Source organism: Thermobia domestica, chromosome 2 (assembly GCF_964235325.1).
Source record: "Thermobia domestica chromosome 2, izTheDome1.hap1.1, whole genome shotgun sequence".
NCBI lineage: Eukaryota > Metazoa > Arthropoda > Insecta > Zygentoma > Lepismatidae > Thermobia > Thermobia domestica.
In genome coordinates, this window is record NC_137455.1 from 327,241,775 (window position 1) to 327,267,532 (window position 25,758).

The window sequence follows — 25,758 nt, forward strand, 5'->3', positions numbered from 1 at the left end:
GAATCCGTACATTGCCTGACAGATGGGCGAAAGTGGTGGCTAGCGATGGACAATATTTTTCTTAAGGTATTTATGTATTTTGTGTTTGTACTACAGCTTCAATGTGTGCATACCAAGCGCACGAATTAATTCCTAGACCAAATATTATTATTATTAATGTATAACTTGCGAACGAAAGGTCTATACAGCATAGTATTTCAGACTCTTAAATAGCACGTTAAGGTCTACGACAATGCCAAGTTTGATTCAGATCGGATGAGTTAGGTTGAACACGTACAACATATAGTATCCATGTCATTGATTTTGCAAGGAAAAGTCAAATGAAGAACGAAAAGAGAGAGACAGATGCAATTATAGATGATGACGTGTCTTTAAAAAAAAATCTTAAAGTGAAATAGTATAGGACATATATCTTCTTTCGCAGCAAAAGAGACGTCCCTGTAATGGGAGAATACTTTCGACAATGATGATTGATCTCCATAAATCTCTTAACTAAAACAATTAGCTTATTAAATATATCTGACAGCGCGTATAATAGAAAGAACCCAGTGACAAATGAATTTTCATTCGTTTCAAATGATGTTTCCCACTTGTTACCAGAGGGGGGAGGGAAACCCAATATTAATATAGCAGATGCTCACATGAGGTAAATAATTGCATTTTCATTTCATTTTTGCAGATTACATTAACTTAATTTTATGCCCACCACATCAATTAGTCGGAGGATATATACATACTGTAATTAATTAGATTATCATGGATAGTGATAAAGCTTGTTTGATCAGAAAATGATGACACCTTGTAAATATTGAATTTGTATATTTTACGTGTGGCCAGTGTGTACAGCATTTGTCAAAACCCACAACGTTGATACGAATTAACGTTAATGTAGCTACATATAATGAAGAATTAATGACTCTAGTAGTTTAGGAGTATCTTGTTCGAGATAGAAGTGGCTGCTTTACACCTTTAAGTCAGCTGGGTTAATCATGTCTAATTAATAGAGAAATTGAGAGTAAATATTTTATTTATTGTCGTAGACGTAAATCTATTGTTGAATTGATTTGATGATTTTTCTCTTCATCAATAGGATGAGATAATTAGGAATAATCTCATAAAAATTTTATCATATTGCAGGATAAAAGTATCTGAATATTTTAATGAATATATTGCATCTTAGAAATATTTGAGTGATTCAATGACTATAAATTTCCCAACGGAAACCACTGTCTTAGTGGTAGTGCGCTTACCTCTGGTGCATGGGGTCCTTGGTTCGATCCCTGGCCAGGTAAGTTTGTGGTGGACAATAATGTGTCCATGGGTTTTCTGTGGTACTCCTGTTTCTTTCCATCTTCTCATTCCGCCAACTATTCCATCATTATTCACTTGCCTTAATCATCGTCTCCCTTAGCCGAAAGGGTATAATTGTGGGACGTAAACTGAAAGATTTCATTTCCTGTAAATTTTCCCTCTAAATTGAATTCCCAACCGTTCGAATATTCATTAATTTTTATTTAAACCAGTAAATATATGTCTGTATTAAAGAACGGTATTTCATTGATTTTTCATTATTTTCGAAGTAATTTTGAAATATGTTATTTAGGGATACGTAAGACTCGATTTGGTTGACGTTATATTTAATGTATGCCTGTTAGTGGCCGAGCAGCTAACGATTGTGTTATCTATACCTGTGGTTCCTGGTTCGATTTCTGGCGTAGATGCGTGCCTTGGATACAAACCCGAGTAGTAGTTTGAATTCCACTTTGTAAATCTTAGGCTTGGTTTCGTATAGTATCACTTCTGAAAAGGGACTTTAAACTCCCATCAATCAATCTATAATGCCAAGTCTTCCTTCTCTCTTTATCTTTTATCCCTCCCGAAACGAAATTATTTTGAACTTGACTATAGTTACAGGTCCAAAATTGGCTTCGAACATAAAATTTCGGTGGTTTTTGACCTATAAATTTCATTTGAAATGAAATGAAATCTTTGAATTTTACGTCCCACGCCTATGCCGATTAGGCTAAAAGAGACGGTGATGATGAGTAATGAATGAAATGGTGGAATGAAGAAAATGGGAGGAAACGGGAGAACCCCGAGAAAACCCACGCACACGGTGTTTGTCCACTTGGCGGGGGCTGGGATCAAACCCGGGACCCCAAGCACCAGAGGTGAACGCTCTACCACTGAGCCACCGCGGTCCCCTTAAATTTCATTTGAGTTTACATGCTATATATATATATATATATATATATTGACTTGTGTTAGTTCGGTTCAGTTTTCCCTTATTGAATTAAATTGTCTCGAATAGCATTTACTGCTGCGGCCGAGATTCAATCAAAGCTTGTTTACCATCTAAACCTATTTTCTGTATAATTAACTGTCAACATAACACTTTCGAGGAAGTTCACCGTAATTAAAAAAAAAAAAAAAATCTCGGAAATCAGAGGTAGATTTTATAATTTAAATGTATTTCAAATGAAGTGAAATTTGTTTTTATACATTATGCTGCTTATGGTATTTTTCATTTTAAGAAATCTCTTCTACATCATATTTTTCCTCAAATAATCAAACAAGACTGATTGCACGAATTAGCCTTTGCTGATGAATTTACAGTTATTGAGTGTGAGCTTAAGCAAACTTTTGTAAAATATTTCTTTTGATCGACTGACTGCGAAAATGGCTGAACTGAGGTAGCCTTCAAGTTTTGCACGCTAATAGTAGCCATTGGAATGTGATTTGTATCATTGAAAACCTGAGATGGCCAAGTTTGAAAAAGAAAAGAAAGAAAAAAATTGTAATTTTGGGGTGGGGTTGTTAAGGAGGTGGAAGAGCTGCATTAGCAATTTTTAGAAAAACAAACATTTTCCTCGTTTTATCGTGTACAAAAAAAAAAAAAAAAAAAAAAACTACATTTTGTCTTTAAAACAACTTGTAGAAATCCACTGCACGAAGTATATTTCAGAGGTATTCAGAAAGTAAGCACTTTAAGAATAATAAAAGAAAGATGAAGAAAAACGGAAATTAATTTAAGTGCGACTTTGATTGGAAAAGGTACGGAATTGCGTTTAGAATTTATCTCGAAAACAGGCCTTTTTTTTTTTTTTTTTTTTGTTTGTTTTGTTTTGAGTGCGAAAACATGATTTAACTATATCTCATTGATGAGAAAACTCATTTAGGGACATGTTTAATAAACTCTTTCGGTTCCGGTTTATGTTTCAAGTGCGATAGCTATTAGATTTAACTGTTGTTGACCTCGGTGTTGGTATTTTGTTTAGTTCGATCGTTCTGAGCGTATCAAAAAAACTTTGCTTCCTCTTATTACACGAATGCTACAGTTAATTACAAAATATAGAACTCGTGTTCAGTGTTTTTTCCTAAGAAGTAGTATTACCAACATGATATATTTTGGCAGGAGAGAAGTTTATGGTTCAATAAGAAAGACATACCGTTTGACTCAAAATTTTCTCAGTTTTCTGTGTGTATTATTATTATTATTATTATTATTATTATTATTATTATTATTATTATTATTATTATTATTATTATTATTATTATTATTCTGTTTTATGTGGTAATGACGGCTCAATAAGATCAAAAGGTTAAGTAATTTTTAAAAATTTAAAAATTATTTTTACTTTTGAGTCTGACGTTTCTTTTCGAAACTGAGGCTATATGAGAGGTAAACCTACAATTTAAACGTGGAATCCAAACCATATGTACTTTTTCCAAGAATCGAGCGAATCTTCTACGTAGGAAGCGGGAACGCTAACTAATTAGCTGTGGGCGGGGTCTGATACTTATTATAGTTTCTATGTACTTGATTATGACTCTACGAGTGTGTATATTATGATTATGGTTATATATTAAAATTTAGAATAAAAATAAATATTCTACTATTTACGAAAGAGTAATTATCTTTGTATAAGAACCTTTAACATATTCTAATTAGTAGCTTCGAAAAGAGCAGGTTTCAATTGCTTTTTGTCGGGAAGAATGAAATATACTATCTTGCAATAATTAAGGCGGAATTATAAGCTATTGAAATGTGTTTTCTTTCCCTGAAATAATCATAATTGGCCTAGATACGGACTTTTCTTCTCAGAAAAATGTAGGAACATAAGAATTTCCTTTGCAATATTCACTTCAGATTTTTCCCTGATATTTAAAGAGGTTCACTCAACTCTCTTAATGACTGTTGTGTGTAAGAATTGAAATGATCGCATTAAGCCAAAAAGTGAGACAAGAACCCTTCAATAATTCTTCGCTACGTACATTAAGATATCTTCATTTTCTGTCGTAAGTTCGAAAGTTGCAACACACTTCCACAAACTCATCGAGGCCACCTGCGTTAAGTCTTAACGAAACTAACGAAGCCTGTTACCGTTCGTCCGTGCGTTGCAGTGACCGAATTCGCTCGCTGAGAAGTTTTCGCAACGAAGTTCGCCTAATGCGCGAAGAGAAAGGGATACGAACGGCTCGTTAAGGGGAACGTGTTTTAACGAGTTACGCCAGTTCCCAATTTCCTCATGCGCCCTTATCTTCTTCAACGCTCCAGTTGTGAAGGTGAAACTTTCACAGTTCACTCCATCGAGCTTTGGTCGGGGAAGCAAGCGTTAGCGTCTCTACTCAACCTGTACCCGTGCTATGACGAAGAGAGTAGCGAACTCCCACCTCGTCATTCAAAAACTTCACACACACACGCTGGTGCTACACTCCTGCACTACGCGGCGCTCGATAACTGCTTGGTTCTCAAGAACACTCAAGAGCCATCTATTGATAGGAGACATAAGCACAACTTAACTACACGAGAGCACTCTCTGAAGTTGGAAATGAAAAAGAATAGGAAGGAACTAACTTCCCAAAATTAGATAATTATATAAATTATTTGGCCGTCAGATAAGAAGGAAACTTTTAACCGTTATGTGTGTAATTTTAAGCAGTGTTTGAGGGAGATGAAAATTTTGAGTCAACAGAACAATCGCGAAGCACTTCAATCTTCGAGTAGTTAAATGGCTAAGTACTTGCTTTCGTTGTAGGTCACGGGTTTGATAGGTATCAGTCTTCATTACCCTACAAAACTTAACGTATAGGACGATAAGAGAAATAAAAAAAATGAACGACTGTAGGTGATGTTGCCATTGAATAGTTCTGTTTACTTATTTTAAAAAATGAGCTCCTAGCGTAAGCATACGGGAGCTTATAGTTTCGCTCCAGTTGTGAGTGTGTATGGTACTTTACTTCTTGGTAACTACTGGCCGAATCTAAACCAAATTTGGTTAGAAAATAGCCCATCATCCAAGAAATAAATATCACTATATTTGGTGGCCGAGCTGGTCAAGGACAGGCTCGGCTCGGCGTATATGTGGTACTTCATTTCTCGGTAACTACTGGCCGAATTTAAACGAAATTTGGTCAAGTAGGCCTCCAACGGAAGCATATTCCATAGTTGTACACGCCGGCAGTTTCTGAATTCGGTTCACCGACTGTATTGCGCTTGTGGGGCTGCGGTGGCTTAGTGGTAGAGCGTTCACCTCTAGTGCATGAGGTCCTTGGTTCGATCCCAGCTCGCACCAACTGGACTTTGTAGTAGGTAAACACCATGTGCGTGGGTTTTCTCGGGGTTCTCTCGTTTCCTTCCACTTTTTTCATTCCACAATTTCATTCATTTCTCATTATTATCGTCTCCTTTAGAGCACACGACATAACTGTGAGACCTAAAACTCAAATACTTCATTTCAATTTTGTATTGCACTTTTATTTATCAGGGTGTTCACATTCTGGAAAGTCAGGGAAGTAAAAATATATCAGGAAAAGTCATGGAAATGGCAGATTGGTCAGGGAAAGTCAGCGAAAAATCGATTTAGATCCATTGTTCAGCTATTGATTTTATGAAATAGTAAGTATAACATCTGTCTGATGCATATGTTTGTAAGTATACATTCTTTTGGATTAAAGTAAATTGCAAAAAGAAAGAAACAGAAGTGCAGAGGGAACAAGACCAGCTATAAGGAATCTGGAGACAGGGGTTTCTTTCTTTTTTCGTATTTTTAAATTATTCAATAGTCAGGGAAATCTAACACTTTGGTCAGGGAAAAGTCAGGGATTTTTTCGCCAAATTGTGTGGACAACCCTTTATCATTTATTTATTTTTTTCTGAGTAGTCTTTACTACGCGTGATACTCGTTTTACTTCAGTTACAAGAACCAATACGGTTTGTGTTATTGTTTGTCCAATTCATAAGTTCACTCTTGGTATAATGTGTGAAAGATAGAAAATAAATACAAAAAAGGTATGGCTAAGCCAATTAGTTTCCGAAATAGACCTTTATGTCGTGAGTAACATAGTAAATAAAATAAATAAATAAATAAACTTGTACAGGTTAACGAGAAAATCGATTTAAAAGTTTGACAAAATATCTTACGAATGCAGACATCTAGACTGGTTCTAGATACTGGTTTATAGTTAACTTAAGTATGTTTTGGGTATAAAGTTTCATTACCACAACACTCACTAATTTTGACAAAACCGAACACACGTGTCTAATTTGACGTTGACCTTTGTTGAAGAATGAGGAAAGAAATCTCATTTCAAAATTGCAAGTGACGCGACACATGATGAAAAGGGGTTCGCAAATCATACGTCCGAAATTATCATTGGTAAGCATGAAGATGATGACAACGTGACCATGTGTCTCACGTTTTCAGAAGAGAGGATATAAGGGTCAAACGAAGAATTTGAGGATGGAACATGGCAACACTTAACTCTCCAATTAATTCGCCATGCATCGAGGCGCTCAAGCCGTGCACCATTACCTCTCGGCGATGAGATAGCTGATGCCCTAATATCTTCCTGCACCATCTGGACGTCAAAAAGTAAATGTGAAAATTACCGAGGAAGGAACACGAGCTGTAGCTGACTATGTGTAAGTATATCGACACCGAAGGAAAGAACGACAAAGGTGGATTTATTTTCCCTGCATCTGAGATACAGCCAAGTGAAAATACCTTGAAGACATTAGAGAAGACACACTGACAGATTCTGTGAACATATACGAAGCGGGCATTGACATTCATGACAGCGACATTTAGACTATGAGCATTGCAAATTGCAGGGACACACATACACCCACACACGATTTTGAGTTTCAAATTCCTGGTATTATAGTTGGATTGTAAACTAAGCGAGAATTGAGCATTAGCAGTCGCAAGATAACCGCATACGTGACGCAGGTTTAATTAATTAACCCTAAACCAAAGTTTAAAATTGGTCTCGATGTTTGCATTCGTAAGATATTATGTCAAATCGATTTTCTCGTTAATCGATTCTCTAGTTAACCTCAATTTACAATATTACCCAGAGGATAAAGGGCTATTTGGGAAACGAAGTGGCTTGGTTATATATCCTTTGGAACTCATGATTCGTTTATTTCTATCTTAACTAATTTTTCCGCTAGTCTACATCATTCTCCTGCTGTGTTATTATAACTGAGTAGTTACCGAAATAAACGAAACAAAACCAACGCTTTTTAACAATGTGTATCGTTCACCACTTATAGTTTAGTCCAGTTAAGAAGGACTTTAAACGCTGGTTTAAAATATATAATAATAATAATAATAATAATAATAATAATAATAATAATAATAATAATAATAATAATAATAATAATAATAATGATAATAATAATAATAATAACATAATAAATCGTGTAGTTTTGGTATTTTGTAGTTGTAGAGGGGAGTGTCCCAAACGACACACTGGAAGTTCCCTAGGATGCGTGGTCGGCGGACGGTGGAGGAGGGGTTTGAAGGAAGATTTCTTAAATATTTCAGAAACTATGGGTCTAGCAAAGACATTTCAAGTATAAAATTAAATTTTCTACAAAAATGGTGTTTTACATTTTTTTTTTCTTTCTTTCACAGGATCAATATCTTAGAAGATAAAGAGGACGAAAAGTACATATTTCATAAAATTCTTATTGTAACTAAAAGTGTTCAGATAACTTTCAGAAAAACACATTCCTGTACAGCAATATACAAAGGCAATACATAATGTCGTGCACGAACATACTAACGCGCGAAGTGCCGTCGCAGGCCGCTTTCGTACGAGTCACTTGCGCGTCTCGTTCCACATTTTGTTTAGTTCTCCTTACGCTCCGAGTGTGTGCAGACGTAGCTTATGTGTCTAGTGTTTCTGCGTTATACTCCTATTAGCAGCTACACAGTGTATGGCAGTGACTGAAATGTGCAGGGAATAGAATATGATATTGAAGATTGTTGCACTAAAACTGGTACTTTTAAGTCTGTTGCGATTTATTGAAGTCATGTGTATTGATTCTTACAAGAAGCATGAAGAATAATATTTTTCATCCCTCTAAAACTTTCGTGCTTCCCATCCTTTTGTGCATTACTTGCCTTCATTAACCCCTATTACTCACAACATCCTCATCACGTAATAAACAGTTTTGAGCCATTGTTGTATACTGTGTAGCTGCAAATGGCAGTATAATGCACGACAATCTAATCTGCACACATTTGCAAGATTACGAGAACTAAGCAAGATGTGGAATGCGACGCACAAGCGACTCGTATAAAAGCAGTCCGCGCCAGTCCCCTTTCGCGTTAGTGTATTTGTACACAAAAGTGTATATTACCTATGTACGCGTATATTGTTGTATAGGCATGCGATTTTTTTCTGAAGGTTACCTGAATACTTACAGTGATAACAATAATTTTTCGAAGTATGTACTTTTTATCCCCTTCTATCTTCTAAACTATTGATCTTATAAAAATGTATAGACCTATTTTTGTGGGAAATTTAATTCTGTACTATATATATACAGATGGTGATCAGAAAAATGGAAACACCTGAACGAAATTGCAACTTACCAGATTAATATGGTGTCGGGCCACCTTTCGCCTTCAGAACAGCCTTGATGCGACGTGGGATGGAGGCATAGAGGTCGTGAATGGTAGCAAGTGGAATTTTACACCATTCCTCGTTCAGGGCATCGGCCAGTTCTGTGAGAGAGGATGGAGGTGGAAATCGTCGCCGGAGTCGTGTTTCCAAGACGGACCACAGATGTTCAATTATGTTGAGATCTGGGGATTGGCGGGTCAGGGGAGGTGTTGAACTTCATCCCGATGTTCCTCAAACCACGCTGCAACAACGCCAGCTGTGTGAATGGGTGCATTATCATCCTGGAAGATGACGTCATTGTCCGGGAACAACATCCGGACCATAGGATGCAAGTGGTCTCCTAAAATTGCGACATAATCGTTGGCAGTGATTCGTCCGCTAAGTGTGACCACAGGACCCAATGAAAACCATGATATGGCGGCCCACAGCATCACCAAGGCGCCTCCATGTTTCACAGTTGGGCGGAGACACTGCAGATCATAAGCTTCTTTGGGCGTTCTCCACACATAAACACGGCCCGTGGTTGGGAATAGGGGGAAGGATCACTCATCCGACCATATCACACGTTTCCAGTCCTCAAGTTCCAAGTTGCATGGTCACGGCACCATTCGCGGCGTGCGAAAGCGTTATGGTCCCTGATGAGCGGTTTGGCCCGTGCAACACGACCCCGTAAGTTCATGTCGTGTAATTCGCGGCGGACTGTAATTGTCGAAACAGGGTGGGGGAGGTGCTGATTGAGTTCCTCCGTCACTTGTTCCGCAGTGGCACGACAGTTCTGCGTGACAATGCGCTTTAATACCCGGCGTGACCTGTCACTCATGATTTTCTTCCGCCCACTGTTCCGCTTCCCCGATGTGGTTTTCCCGTGTGTTGTGTAGGCCCTCATCACCTTCGACACAGTCCCACGCGACACACCTAACACAGTAGCCACTGCCGTCACACTCACTCCACATAACCGCGCACCAACAATTTGCCCTCTTTGAAAATCTGAGAGGTCTCCCATTTTACACTGCCTCCGTCTGCTGCAGCCACTGGGCACTGCTCTTCCACTGCGCCTGACGTAGTATGGAGACCGACCTAACACACCACCACCAGCGGTCCGGCGCTGCGGGCGCCACGACACCACTGCCAACCCATACATCTGATGTGTTGCCAACTACAGGTGTTTCCATTTTTCTGATCACCATCTGTATATATATATATATATATATATATATATATATATATATATATATGTTCAATTTTGCAACTCAAATTTCCTCACTTTGTTGTCACTCAGTTACTTGATGGCATGAGAATACTTAATGCAGTGGTTCCTAACCTTATTTTTGACTGACAGCACACTTTACTGGACACCCACATCATCATAACACACTTATTTGACTTTTCATTAATAGTAATAGAAATTAAAGAGTAAGATAAAACATTCCTATACAGTAATAAAGCTATGTAATATTGAACATTGTTTCTGTCACTAAAGGCGTTGACTGGTACGGTTGATCTCAGAATTGATTCTTAATCAGTTACTAAATACCTCATGATTTTTAAATTTTAAAATATCAAGACACTCCTATCGGGAACCACTGACTTAATGAATAACTGACTGCAATACTATCCTCTAACGTACTTTTCAGTTTGAGTTATGTTCTCGTAGAACACAAATAAAGCTTATTTACCTGGTCACACGAAGTAATTTTGTGTTTAAGGCGTTTACCTTTTTGTATGTCTGCTGTTGACATGTTTAATTATTTGTGTGATGAAAAAGGAAATCGTTCTTTGAATTTTGGACATTTCCAGCCTTGTTTCGTTTTTATTTCCTTATTTCTTACTTATAAAATAAAATTAAAAAGTTTTGAGTGTCACGATTTTCTCTTTCTAAATTAAAAGAATGAATAATAAGTAAAATACAAGAATCAGGCTTCACACAATCATTTGCTTATGTGAGCCATTTTTTGTCTATTCTTTGCATAAGAAATACAAATATTTTCGTAATATGGAAAAAAGAGCATTGAATTTATCTGCCCATACCGGAAGATAAATTCAATGGAAGTCCAAAATCGTGTCATCTCTGAATGCCGGATACGTTGAGCTATAATTATAAAGGGAATCTAGGAAGTCCGATTTTCTTTAGAGAAGTAATAGCATATAAAATATAAGTAGGAAATTTGATTTGTCGGTTTTTGTAGCAGTTAACTTTTCCTTATTCTTTTATTTTATTCCATTAATATTTTGTATATTGTTTTGTTATAATATAGTATGTTTAATTTTGTATGCATATGCTTTAATGTATTGGATACACCCAATATATTAAATTTTCTTCTTTTTTTAAATAAAATAAGATAAAAATGTATGCAAATGAATAACTGATGAATTAAAAGAGCAGCCTGGCACATGTATTTTTTCCCACCACAGCGCATAGTAGTCGAACTTGAAATTCGCAAACCAGCAAGTAGAGAAGAGCACTTAACCACTGAGCTATCATAGTTTCAAAATATAAGAAAAGTTTTGAAATAACAATTTATATCTAATAAGGTAATTCCTTTCTACACGCTGTTACATTACACAGTTTGACTTTTATTAAAATATCAACAGTATGGCTTCATTAAAAATGAAAAAAGATTAAAGCGTTGTTTGACCTATATTTCAATTAATTAATATGTTATACTTACAGGTTGCTTGTTAATTTGACTAATCCAGCGTTGTTGTTATATCGAGAAGAACTTCCTGAAGATAAGGCATCACGTAATTATTACATGCAAATTATTTCGCATCTGCAGACGTATAAAGAGGCTTTTACAGACGAGAAAGTATGGGAAGTGCTTTGCAACAAACTTCAAGAAGTTCTCCATCATGTAAGACTGCTTTTTTTTTCTCTCCCTCTCTTTTCGAGTTTGAGCAACCTATTTTACTACATGTGGTAATGAATTTTATGTTCTATTTGATGGCATTTTTATAGCGTTTGTTGTTGTGTTTGTGGTTGAAGAGAAAGAGGAAGATTTTTTTTTCTTTCATAATTCAATTTTCTTTTTTTTTTTTTTCTCTCTCTCTCTCTTTACATGGTGATCTTACATTAGATATGCATTTTGCCATTGTAAGTGTAAATAGTTAATTATAAGAGTCCTTTAAATTAAATGTTTTTATTTTTTTATTTTTTAAATTCGTTATCTAGTGTGGTGACTATATATAGAGTGTTTCAAAACAACCCTGACAAATTTGGGAGGTGATTCCTGACACCAAGATAAGACAAAAAGTATAGACTAACCTGGGTGCACCAAAGCTTCCTTTCAGAGTTATAGGCTGTCGAAACCATGAAAAAATGAGGTTTAAAGGTCCATAGCTCCAGTACTATGGGACCTACCGTAGCCGAGTCAAGACTTTATTTAGGAAATACTGTGAGTCCTATTCAAATATCAACGTTTCAGAATCCTACAGTATTTCAAGAACAATTTTTATAGAGGTAGTTGGTGAGTACTTCAAATTATATGGCCGAAGCGAAACTGCCTCTATAAAAAAAAAAAAAAAATGTTGCGGGATTACCTTATGATTCTGAAACATGTATTTTCGGATTGTACACATATTAGTTCCTAAGTGAAGTCGTTGATCCGACTACAATAGGTCCCATAGTTTTGGAGCTATGGATCTTTAAACTTTTTTTTTTTTTTCTTTTTTTTTAATGTTTTTGGCAGCCTATATCTCCGAAAGGAAGCATTTGTGCACCCAGGTAGGTCTATACTTTTCGTCTTATGTTGGTGTCAGGAATCACCTCCCAAACGTTGTCAGTGTTGTTTTGAAACACCTTGTATATACATGTTGGTCCAATTTTTCTTTTTATTATACATACATTAGTTGTTGGTCCAAGCCTTTGGCCCGCTGTATCGTCACAATAATTTTAAATCTACAAATTGTCTGTACGCTAGCATCATCTGTTTGCATCAGGTAGGCAATCCATGTTTCGACACGTATTAGCGCGTCTATTAACTATTTGAAATTAGCGTTACGCACATACTGACACGTTTTGTTTTTGTGACAAAGATACAGTATATGGATTTCTCAGGGATTGTAACACACTGTCGTAAAATTTCTCACAGATCTTGTTATCTTTGCTTGGGTACACATCTAAAAGAGAGTACAATATTCAACTTTTAGTAATACAATACGTAACAGGTTTTTTTTACATTTCATAACCCCCGTTGAAATTTCAATATGTTCAACCGACAATCGAACCCAGGACGACATGCAACAAAGGCATGCTAGCTACCTGACCAGCGTGAAGTGTATCGTAGCATTTTGCAGGTAATTAGCATGTTGATTCAATGTAATTTGAAATGCTAATTCTCTACAATACGCTACAGCACATTCTTTATATTTGTCTCCTTTCGACTTGTGACGACAGATGCAGATGAGTTCGTGAATTCCAGCAAAAAACATAACATCCTTGCACTTTCGTCCTTACTTATTCCTAGTTTTGGATTCACAAACAAATTCATCCTGCTACTAAATTTTGACCACCAAGGAGTAGGTGCGAGCTGTGTTTTTTTTTTTTTTTTTTTTTTTTTTTTTTTACACTTTGCAACGTAAAGTCAATCGTCGTTTGTTATAAATTTCTCGCAAATTTTCCAGGAAGAAGTAGTTATAACACGTGACAAAGCAAGTCATGTCAGTCAGTTTCACGTGATGATGCTGAATTTGAAGTGTCCTTTTTCGACGATAGCTTTTTCGACTCCCGCGCTTATGAACTCTTTCAGGATAAAGGTCTACTTTTGTACTAAAAATGTTTAAAATGTTGCATAACACTGTTGAATTCAAATTTTAAGCCACCTCAGTCGCTTGTCTCCTGGTTTTCGCGCCGAAGTGAATATTTACGTACCGGTATATCGAATCATTTGAATCCCCTTCTTCGTCACCCACTTCTGCAGGTCAAAATAAATACAGGTAAGGTTTTCAAGGTTAAAGGGCTTACTTGTGTCAAAAGGGCATCAACTTGATTTTTTTTAAAAAAAAATACTAACAAGGGAAGTTTGGGAGAAAGCACTCGCCTGCAGAGAAACTAAGTATGCCGTTTGAAAGACCAATTCATGATAATTACAATAAGCTAATAAAATTCCTGTACGGCTGAGAACTTTTCGAGAAATTCAACGTTAAAAGGACGATTGCGCTTCCTAGCGACCTACCTTTATTAGGTAGCCTGATGGTTTAAACTTGCTACTGCTTGATCACTGGGGTCTTTTCACAGACAACTTGTCCATTGCAAGGTGGCAAAGACGTAATGGTTGAAAATATCCCAAAGAACTGTGCATGATTTGTACAATCATCTGATTATTTGGTTTCCGACCAATCAAAGATTATTGCAGGAGATTTGTACATAGTATGAAACTTTTTCATACGGACAATGTACCAACGAAACTATCAAATGAAAGTCCGTGTCCATACTAATGAATCAGTCCCGATCACCGCGTTACATTGGATTGTTTCAGTTTGCGTTCCACAAGGCAGATTACCGAATCACCTGTCGAATTTGCTTTTCGCGTTGGTTAGGCGAACTGTTCCGTTGACGGATGCAATGCAAATGCACATATAAAATGTTCATGATGCAAGAAAGTCTTTTGCATCAACAGAAGAACAACAGGGATCAATTTTCATCTCTAACGTATCATTATTGTGAACAGTGTAATGAGTAATTTTAACTAACCAACAAGTTAGTTATTAAAAAACAGGTTTTTTTTTTCTGTTACCTCCGATAAATTTCAATTCGTATGTCAATATTCGTTGCTAATAATGTTGTACTTAACGTGTTTAAGTACGCGTATACTTTTTTTTTTTTTTTTTTTTTTTGTTCATATAAACTTTCAAGTTGAATCTCTCGAACACTTCTCAACCGTACAGGAATTTTATTAGCTTTTGTTGTAATCAGCATGAATTGGTCTTTCAAATGGCATGCTTAGTTTCTCTGCAGGCCAGTGCTTTCTCCCTAACTTTCCTTGTAAGTCCGAATTTGTGGCTCCCTCTATCGCGCATCCCCTTTGTTTCTGGCGCCATAGTAAATACATACAAAGAAACATTTCCGGGCCTAAACTAGTACTAAGAATAGTCAATATCGTTAATTCCTACATTCTGAGTCGCTGTTTTTTCGAATGTTTGTTATTGCATTTTGTTTTATAGATCTTTTTAAATGTAAAATTGAGTTTGTCATTTCAAATATAAACACAATCCATACATTAATTTGTTATTTAGTCATCTTAATCCGAGGTGAGAATTCATTCACTTGGCATATTCAGAATTTCACGAGGTCTTAGAATAGTCTTAGCATTTATTAATTACTAAATACATAGTACGACTTAATAATATGTGAAAGTGTCTAATTCTCCTTGTAAACCTCCAAAATCTCGTAAAAAATAAAGGAATACGATACATTTTAATTGTACCAATAATATACTAATGAAAAGCTCAATAATCCAGGTGGGTTTTAAAGTGCGCTTATCCAGGTGGATGCATCCCGAAAAAGCTACTTCGAGCTGGGCCTACTTGGGAAAACTCTGATAACTGTCGAGTTAAATCTGAATAAATAAATAAATAAATACTAATTCGTACAGGGATATCTACTAAATTCGTCATCTATAATTTGACTACCTGCTTAATTTAGCAATATATTATATCGATATAAATAAAAGTGAACGTAACGATTTTTGCTCGCTAATTCCCCTTAGACCGTGGCAGCGATTTTGATTATTTTTTATATACGACTGGACTCGAACCTAATTTAGATTTTAGCATATTTTCATCAAGAGGTTAAAGGGAATAGAGGGGGTGATACGTAAACATAATCAAAAACGATCGATATTAACATCCAGTCCATAATTTTCGGGATCGCTAAGATGAATAGTGACACACTCCAGATGCCGTTTAAGTGCAGACTCATTCTCCATCGGCATGGGCTGAGGGATAGAGGTGGAAGGGGTTGACATGTTAAAATAAATCGAAAACGACGATGTTAGTGTCCAATTCAGTCCGTTTCGGGGTCAATGAGATGAATAGTGGTATTCTTGATACCCTTTAAGTCCAAATTCACCCCCATCGGCATGGAGTCTGATAGGAGGGTGGGGTGGAAGAAGGTTGACATGTAAAAATAATCGAAAATGAATGATATTAGTGTCCATAATCTTCGTGATCGCTGAAATGAATAGTGACGTTCCAAATTCCCGTTAAGTCCAGATTCATTCATATCCTAAGGAAAGAAGGTGTTTAATTATTTTTCATCAATCTATTTTCCTTTGCGAAGTTCGGGCTTTTCATTTAGTTGGCGTATAGTATCTAATGAATTGGTCAGTCGAACATGTTGGACATTTTCTGTAGAATAAAAGCAAGGATCTTATAAAATAGAGGATCTGCCCTTACAACAAAATCTTGAAGCCATACGTCACAGTTTCGCCACCCCTACTCTGCCCACTCCGTCCAATAGGATCGCAATGTTTTGAGCCAACGATCATGGCGGAAACGAAAGTAGCCAATCAGACGATGGCAGAAACGAGAGTAGCCAATCAGACGTTCCGATGCTTAGTTGTTTTTTCGCTTCACCGATTTAATAAGAAGAAGATACATATGGGCAGATCCTCTATTTATAACATCCTTGAATAAAAGTGATTTTTTTTTTTTTTTTTTTGTCATCTTGCGCTTTTGGTAGAGAAATGTTATTTCTCAGACTTGAAAGGGGTAAATTCTGTAGCATCGGTAAGGAAAATGTAGAAATTGTGTGATATTCCTTCAACTTGCTGGTATTCCGAAGAAATAGATGAAACCTACGAACTATCGCGGTATATTTTCCCCCGTTGAAATCAAGCGCGTTTCAGGATAACTGAACATATAACATGAGAGTGAAAACTGGAAGTAATGTGATTTGTCTAGATAATGATTCAGTCATTTATTTGTATTTCACAGAGAAAATAATCTGCTGAAACATTTCCACAGGTATTGACTATAACAATTAACAAAATACATTATTGTGCCTGCGTTTCATGGCTCGTTTTATTCTCATTTGATTTGAATGTATCTTTTGAAAAAAAAAAAAAAAACATCGTAAATACGTTAACAAAGCATCGTTCAAATACGATTAGGCTTATGTACCACTTAAAACATAGCCCGTATTACACCAATGAACTAATTGAAATGTTCAAGTGAAGAGCTGCGTATTTTCGTGTAATTGACTTCAAACTGGTAGTCATTATAAATTAATGTGTTAATGAAATGGGAGACATTTTCTGCAGCACTGTCATTTCATTCTGTTCATGTGTGTAATAAGCTAAAGTGGCAGTTTGTAACCACATTGGCGTTGCGCTACGAGTAAGAATTTTAACATGTATTTTGCTATGGTCGTGCTACAAATATTCGCTTAAAAAAAAAATGATTATAATAACTCTATATGAGAATGTGTTCGATAGAGGGACAGACTTATTTTTTGTTACGTTCGTACATAACATATATATGCATTTTTTACGTTCATATGCGTATATATAATATGAAAAACAAAATTAATTATATTTAACTGATAGTTTTCAACAATAAACTTCCTGAAGCCGTAGAATATAGATACGTAGCTTTTCAAACATATAAAAATGAGTAATTTACTTTGCAAACTCAGAATAAAAATATATTATTGATAATACGGTAATGTTGTTCCTCTATTACATATTGCGGCCTGATCTTCATTATTTCAAATGTTTTAAACTGTTGCCGAAATGTTGCCGAAATCACCTTCATTAATTCCTTATAATATTGTATATTATAGGCGTAATCAGATCTAGATATCTAAAATGGCAATAATCTTAACTTGCATGAGGAATGTTTATAAATGTTTATAATTCTACATAAGAAGAGAAAGACCTTTGGGTAAGCCGGGATGGGGGATAATATAAAACTTGAACGAAAGACTCTTCGTGGTGAAGTGAATAACGTGCATTCCTTATCTGCTGTTGGTCATGGGTTTGATGCTCGGTGGCCATACCATCCGGCGCATGATTAGGGGATATACCATACTGCGCATAATTAACATTTCACTTGAAGCAGTAAATCTCGTCCCATATATTCGTCGTGTTAAAAAAAAAAATCAATCAATATAAATAATATCTTAGGGAGATATGTAACAACAGTCGTGCAACAACACCGGGAAGAACCTTAGAGGTTTTTTAAAATCATTGGCTAGCTACTTATACCCACCGGAACTTGAGTCTTGTTAGTCTTTCTTTATACATGCTTAATAATAATAATAATAATAATAATAATAATAATAATAATAATAATAATAATAATAATAATAATAATAATAATAATAATAATAATAATAAAACCGGAACCGTGAAGTAAAGTTGGCTATCCTCTAACTGCCTTCCACCACTAGACCAGTCACTAGCGTATGTTCGCCTTTTGATGCATGGGACCCTGGATTTGATTCCCAGTGGGAAAGTCTTGAAATTTGAACGCTTTACGTTGGTTCGGATTCCACATGAAATTGTAGATGCACGTTTCATATAGCCTTGATGCTGTAAAGAGACGCTAAATAGCAAACAAACAGCTATGCCTTAATTCTGGTTTATTTTTTAGTTGTCTGGCAATTTGTTGAATCACCATTAAATATTATGTGCCTCAACTACCGTGGCCATGCATATGGATCATGTACTCACGCGTAAAAGAACAATCTGTATGGACATTTTTCATTTAGCTACATTTAAGAGACTAGCCTATTTTTTTTATCACTCATCAAAAGTTGAGTAAAGCACAGTTGAGTTGATTTTAGTTTAGCGTCCCGTTCAGCAACGAGGCTATATGAGACGTGGACCTACTGATTAACGTGGAATCCGAACCACATGAGCTCCCGCCGGGAATCGAACCCGGGTCTCCCACGCCAAAGGCGCGTACGCTAACCGTGAGTAAAGCACAGTTCTCGTATTTATTTATTTATTTATTTATTTATTTATTTATAGCACAGTTTTAAATACATCGTAAAATCCTTGAAATGGCCAAAGAAAGCTTAAGTGGTAGGTCGTTGGCTTCGCATTTTGGAGGTCGTAGGTTTGATTCCCGCTGCGGAACATCCGGACTGAGGTTTTCTATCTTTTTTCTCAGTCCTACCAGGATGGTACCTACTAAACAGACCCTGGCCAATACCTTCCCAAATTCTTTCCATTGTTATTGTTGTTGATAGATATCCAGTATAAAATAGCCTCTGAGCTGTCTCTGGTGATTGTTAAATAAAATAAAAGGAAAGAAAGAAAGTCGACCTGGACATGTAAGGATAACTTACCAGGATTCGCCTGATGCTAGTGAGGAAATCGTGGAAAAATCTCTGGATGGCTTACCAAAGCTTTAATCTAGAACCTCCCATTAAACTGTTATGATAGCTTGTGTTAAAAAGGGAAATGAACTTTTCGAGTTTAAGTCGCTGTTCGTAATATTAAATGGTAAATGTTCTGACACATTGTGTTTATATTAGTTTCTTGTTGTTAATATTGATGAAATTTTGATTAATCATTATTATGCCAGATAATATGGGTTGTCGTATGAAATATTGCTGGAAAATAAACGAGAAGGAAACTTTGTTACATTTTATATAATCGAATACTTTCAGTGAATAAACTAAGATAATGCACTTTTTTTCGGGAAAGAGAATGCATTCTCATGTTGTATATATATTTCACGGTATACGACTAATATATCAGTATCTGACGCTAATGTCAAAGTTTGTAGTGCCATCTGTCAAATATATGATGGTAATGTCATGTTTTGTAAAACTTATCGAAGAGAGATTACATTTGTATGTCAGCGGAAATATATGCTCTCTTCAACGGTATTAGTCCTATTGATTCAGCATATACGTGAAATAAGTTAGTTAATAATATTTATGAAATGGAGGATCATCTTTCTTTGACGTCGTCTAGGTCAGTGATTTCACAAGTGGGCGTTAACGCTCTCCAGGTAGGGTTCACGTTTCCAAAGGGAGCACTGGAACAAAAAGGGACGATTGGAGGGCGGTAGACTATTTAGGGGCGTTTAAGATACCATGACCTGTTAGACTTTTTATTATTATTATTATTATTATTATTATTATTATTATTATTATTATTATTATTATTATTATTGGACGAAAGCCTTACGCATTTTACTAATTATCAAAAGACATCTTTTCCACAAATAATAATAATAATTATTATTATTTTCCAATTAGCAACTAATGATTTTCTGAAGAATAGAAAAAACCCGGTTAAGTTAGCACTTTTCAATAATGAGCAGTTGGTATTGCTGATGGTGCATTGTTATGATAATGGAAACAGTGCTTCTCTCTCTCTCTAGTTACATGAACAAAAATACTATATCAGGAGGAAAAAGGATGTTTCCTTCCGAACAATCAGAAAGTGAATCAGTAGTAGAGCAGTGTGCTGTGAAGTCAAAACAACAGTATTATTCAGTTGGAAATGATGTACTCTTTTGCATACTATGGAATTTTATTCATCCATTAATGTAATTTATAGTCCTTACAGACTCTTATATAACTTTTTTGTGCCTGGTTGAATTAAGTTGAAATAACAGGAGACGCTAGACTCAAAAAGGTTGAGAACCACTGATGTAGGTCATAAGTTTACTTTTATTATTATTATTATTATTATTATTATTATTATTATTATTATTATTATTATTATTATTATTATTATTATTATTATGGTGGTGGTAATAATAATAATAATAATAATAATAATGATGATGATGATGATGATGATGATGATGATGATGATGATGATGATGATGATGATGATGATGATGATGATGATGATGATGATGATGATGATGATGATGATGATGATGATGATGATGATGATGATGATGATGATGATGATGATGATGATGATGATGATGATGATGATGATGATGATGATGATGATGATGATGATGATGATGATGATGATGATGATGATGATGATGATGATGATGATGATGATGATGATGATGATGATGATGATGATGATGATGATGATGATGATGATGATGATGATGATGATGATGATGATGATGATGATGATGATGATGATGATGATGATGATGATGATGATGATGATGATGATGATGATGATGATGATGATGATGATGATGATGATGATGATGATGATGGTGGTGGTGGTGGTGGTGGTGGTGGTGGTGGTGGTGGTGGTGGTGGTGGTGGTGGTGGTGGTGGTGGTGGTGGTGGTGGTGGTGGTGGTGGTGGTGGTGGTGGTGGTGGTGGTGGTGGTGGTGGTGGTGGTGGTGGTGGTGGTGGTGGTGGTGGTGGCCGCCGCCGCCGCCGCCTAAAAAGTCAGTGCTTCTTTTGGTCAACTCTCAAATAGCGTGGAGTTGGGTATGCTGTCATCCCTTGGACACTGTTGGTCTCGATACACCTAACATACTGACAGTTGAGGTTATATTTGCTACTGTACACTCGAATCCTTAGTATATCGCTTTCGCGCATTATGATCGCGCAACACGACATTAATATAGGTCAATTGCACTTCATAAATCTTTGGTATTACTGATTCGCAAAGACTACGGTTGCTATGCATAGATGTTTCCGTTATTTTGCTATCTGCATATAGTGATTATACGTCACTATACTTTTTCCGTTCACGGGGTTTTATTACACACTAAACTCGAAAACTCTGCAGGGCCAGGACACATGATTGAAGACACTTCAGCCTTATGTAAATCTTTTGTAAATTTAAGTGGTTTGAGCTCTCCTTCTCTAAAGACTTCATTACCATACACTTCCGTGCAGACGTTCACAGTGTTGGCCACTATCTTGAATAACGGTCACAGGACTGGCGCGCGAAATGAATGCCGACTACCAGTAACAGGACACAGTTGCCAATTTCTACTTCATGCACTACATCTACCTTGTGGTTTTGATTTTAGACCAGTAAAAATGTCCCGAAATGACTTGAATGTTCCTTGTATTTTGAAACAAAGGAATGTGTATATATGTTGTATAATTGTAAAAATAAATTAACCTATCATCGTGAAAGTGTCTGCAAATATTTGAGCTGTGAGTATGTTTGCGCAAATTGGGGGTGATTATTTCTGTTACCTTCTAAGCTCTTCTATTTTGTAACAGTGGGAAATTGTGTTGGTGTCAGTAAGATAACACGGTTATAGAATTAATGGGAATTTTTAATGCTGTACTAATATCTATTCGAAATCGATAGTATTTTCAAACCCAGATATGAGAGTTTATGTCAGCACAATAGACAGAAATGACTAAAATCAGAACTAATATATTTCTTTCTATTTTAAAAAGAGTTGTTTTAAATAAAAAACTTATTAAGTTTTATCTATTTTTCTTTTAAGTTAATGTACCAAAGAAAGTTGAAAAAATAACACAAGAAAAGAAAAAAAATCCTAAACTAATTTAATTAGTGATCGAATGAAACATTTCAGAAGAGAAATACAATTAATCGTGTGATTGTTTCAGTTAGTTTGTGTTTATATTTCGTAAACCGCAGACTTCATGTTTATATTTCGTAAACCGCAAAATTGAACCAAAACAGATTTTATCACGCATGTGAATTCTCCTACTAGATCCGTGGTAACTTTTTTTTTCTTGTGTTTAATGTGTGTACACGATCAATACGCAACGCATCTCTCGATAGGTGTAAAATTTGAAAGATACTATGCTATGACTGTTTTTCCATGTACGAAAAGGTAATGTAAAAGATTTCCATAGCTCTTAATGACGTTCACAACTTAACACTTCCTTGTGTTAAGTAAGAAATCATAGTCATCAGGGATAACTTAGAAGTTTTCCGTTATACGCGTGTATATATTTTGTTTCCTTTTTAAAGAGTAATGTTTTTACTTTGAAGTCATGTTCAAGGAAATAGCAGGCATTTTTCGTTTCATAACTGCCATGGAAACTCGAGCGAATGTCACGTGGCCGTAGTATTAAGAAAACGTGACTCAGTTCGGATGTTATATATATATCCAAACACAAGTTTATAACTTCTGTTTAAGGCTTTTATAAGGTTTCTATCTTTTTATTTGTAAGATTTCTTAAAACAGGAGACTGTACCGCATGTGCCTTTTCGATATTTATTTATTTTATTTTAAGAAACCTCAAAATAAACAAATCTTTGAGGTCAATTTACGCTGACATTGTGAACAGTCAACAACCATGTTAACAACAACAAACGAAAAGGAAGTCGATTAGGGCTTACGGCTAGGTTAAGGGAGATAGTAATGATGAGAAATGAGTGCAATGATGGAATGAATAAAGTGGGAGGAAACAGAGAAACCCCGAGAAAACCCACGGACACGGGGTTTGTCCATCACAGAGAACGAACCTACGTACCAGAGGTGAACGCTCTACCACTGAGCCCACTATATTTTAAGGAACTGTCCCGGCATTAGCCTGATGCAGCTGAGGGAAACCTTGGTAAAAATTGTCAAAGTGATAGTCGTCGGATTCGAACTCAGGATTGAAAAGCTATAACGCTAACTGCTATCCTTCTAACTCTCGGTGGAGCCGCGGTGGCTCAGTGGTAGAGCAGGGGTCCCTGGTTCGATCCCAGCTTGCGCCAAGTGAACTTTGTGGTGGACAAACACCGTGTGCATGGATTTTCTCGGGGTTTCCCGTTTCCTCCCACTTTCTTCATTCCACCATTTTCATTCATTTCTCACAATCACCGTCTCTTTTAGCCTAACCGGCATAACCGTGGGATGTAAGACTCAAAGATTTCATTTAATTTTTCTTACGCTTGGTGTATATATATATATATATATATATATATATATATATATATATATATATATATATATATATATATATATATATATATATATTATTTACAAGAAGTGTCATAAAGAATGACAAATATTTGGAAGGTGGTAGTGCCAATTAGTCTGTATAAAAATGTTTAAAAAAAAAACTGCTAAAGAGGGTCTCGTGAAACTTATGTATGAATGAATGGCCTTGCGTTTACAATAGGGTTTAAGAATATCGAAATATTTTCTCCTAAATGTTTATACAACTCGTAGCTCTTAAATATTTTGAGGGTTCCATATTAATGTTACGCGAAACGTACGTTATAAATGAATGGAATATTGATAATCCACATTAAAGTGCCGTTCCCGTTAAAATGTTAACAAACTGACTCCTTTAACAATCTCAACCGAGATAATCGCTCGAGCTATCTATTGCCAGAAACAGAATTCAGATCTTCGCTTTCGTTCAAAGGGTTGGGTGGAGTAACGAACACACGTACGTATATTAAAATCTTACAAAGACCACTTGCGTGACACTAATAATAAGTATTCCTGCCATCTGGTTCGGTCAGTCACTTGTCACAAATTTAAGAAGCTTCTCTGCACATAGCTTTTCGCTAATCCCTTAGCTTTGGAGAAAAATTATTCACTTTAATACTGCCTATGAAGCTTCTTTGCATATAGCCCTTCGCTAATCTCTTATCTTTGAAGAATAAGCAATTGTTCACTTTAGTACTATCTATATGAAGCTTATCTATACTGTAGTAAATTCGCTAATCTCTTGGGCTTGAAGTGAGGATTATTCACTTAAGTACTACCTAAGCTTCTTTGCACTATAATCCTTCCCTAATTTTTTAGTCATGACGTAGTAATATCGACGTGAAGCTTCTCTACGCTATAGCCATTCGCTAATTTCGTATTCTTGACGTAAGAATTATTCTCTTTAGTACTATCTATGAAGCTTCTTCAATATAACTCTTCGCTAACCACTTAGTCTTCATGTAGGAACTGTTCTCTTTAACGTTATCTATAAAGCTTCTGCACATGGCCTTTCGGTAATCTCTTAGCCTTGAGACAGAAATTATTCATTTTAGTCCTGTTTATTGATTATTGTATTTTATGTTTTCTCTGGAAGCACGGATGCTCACGAATAGAGCAGTTGTTTCTGTTGCGGTGAGTCCTTCGTTCGATTACGAACAATGTGTTTATGGTGGGATCGAACCAGGAACCCACTGCAACAGAAGGAAATGCTCTACGACTGAGCATTCGCTTTCCCAGGGAGGAAAACAAACACAATAATTAACAGCTAGGTCTAAAGTGAATAAATCCTGCCGTAATATTTCAAGACTAACGAGAAAGCCGATTCAAATGTGACACGAAAATTTGGATGAGTTTATGCGCAATCGAAGTGTTTTTGCGAACATTGAATTCCATTAGAGAGAAAAAACCCTCGATCTCAATCGTTCTGGAGATATAGAGGGGTAAAGGGAAATCTGGTGCTCTGATATTTTGTGGATTTTAGGCTATGTTTAAAGTGAATATGTTTCAAAATTGTATTTAAACGTTACGAAAGATGCACCAGAGCGAATAAAAATGGTGTTGAGTGTTGGGGTGAGTGGCGTAGCTTTTGCCGAGGCTGGAAGACGAAGGGACTGTGAGGAATAACAAACGCCACTTATACAAAGAACAAAATTATATGACATTACTTGCTAATATATTATGTCTTTAGTTCATAGAAAATGAGTCAATTATGAATCAATAAACAAAGTATCTTCCACTTAAAAGACGAAAACCTGTACGCCTAATATATTGTATATCACATAAAGTTGGTGCATGTCACAAAGTAAAGTAGTTCCTCATATCGTCGTATGTAAAAACATACATTGTGAAACGATTCGAAGTAGTAAACACTAGATCAATGAAAGCACTCTCTGTTCAAGAAATGTCTGACACACAATACTTTACGGCAATAAGCACATAAGAGACATTGTTCGTCCACAAGTCTCCACTCTGACAGTTAATGCCGTCACTTACTTCAGAAAAGTACACTTCATTGACATTAAGAGAGGA

At 36.0% G+C, this 25,758-nt stretch overlaps 1 protein-coding gene across 3 annotated transcripts in view; it reads left to right on the forward strand.

Moving 5' to 3' along the window:
• Positions 1-25,758, forward strand: part of timeout (circadian regulator timeout) — a 1,048,389-nt gene that overhangs the window by 21,458 nt on the left and 1,001,173 nt on the right. For all 3 annotated transcript variants that reach the window (XM_081749081.1, XM_081749078.1, XM_081749079.1), the window contains exon 4: positions 11,591-11,771. In XM_081749081.1, coding sequence (XP_081605207.1) covers positions 11,591-11,771 — 181 coding nt within the window. The remainder of the gene's footprint in view (positions 1-11,590; positions 11,772-25,758) is intronic.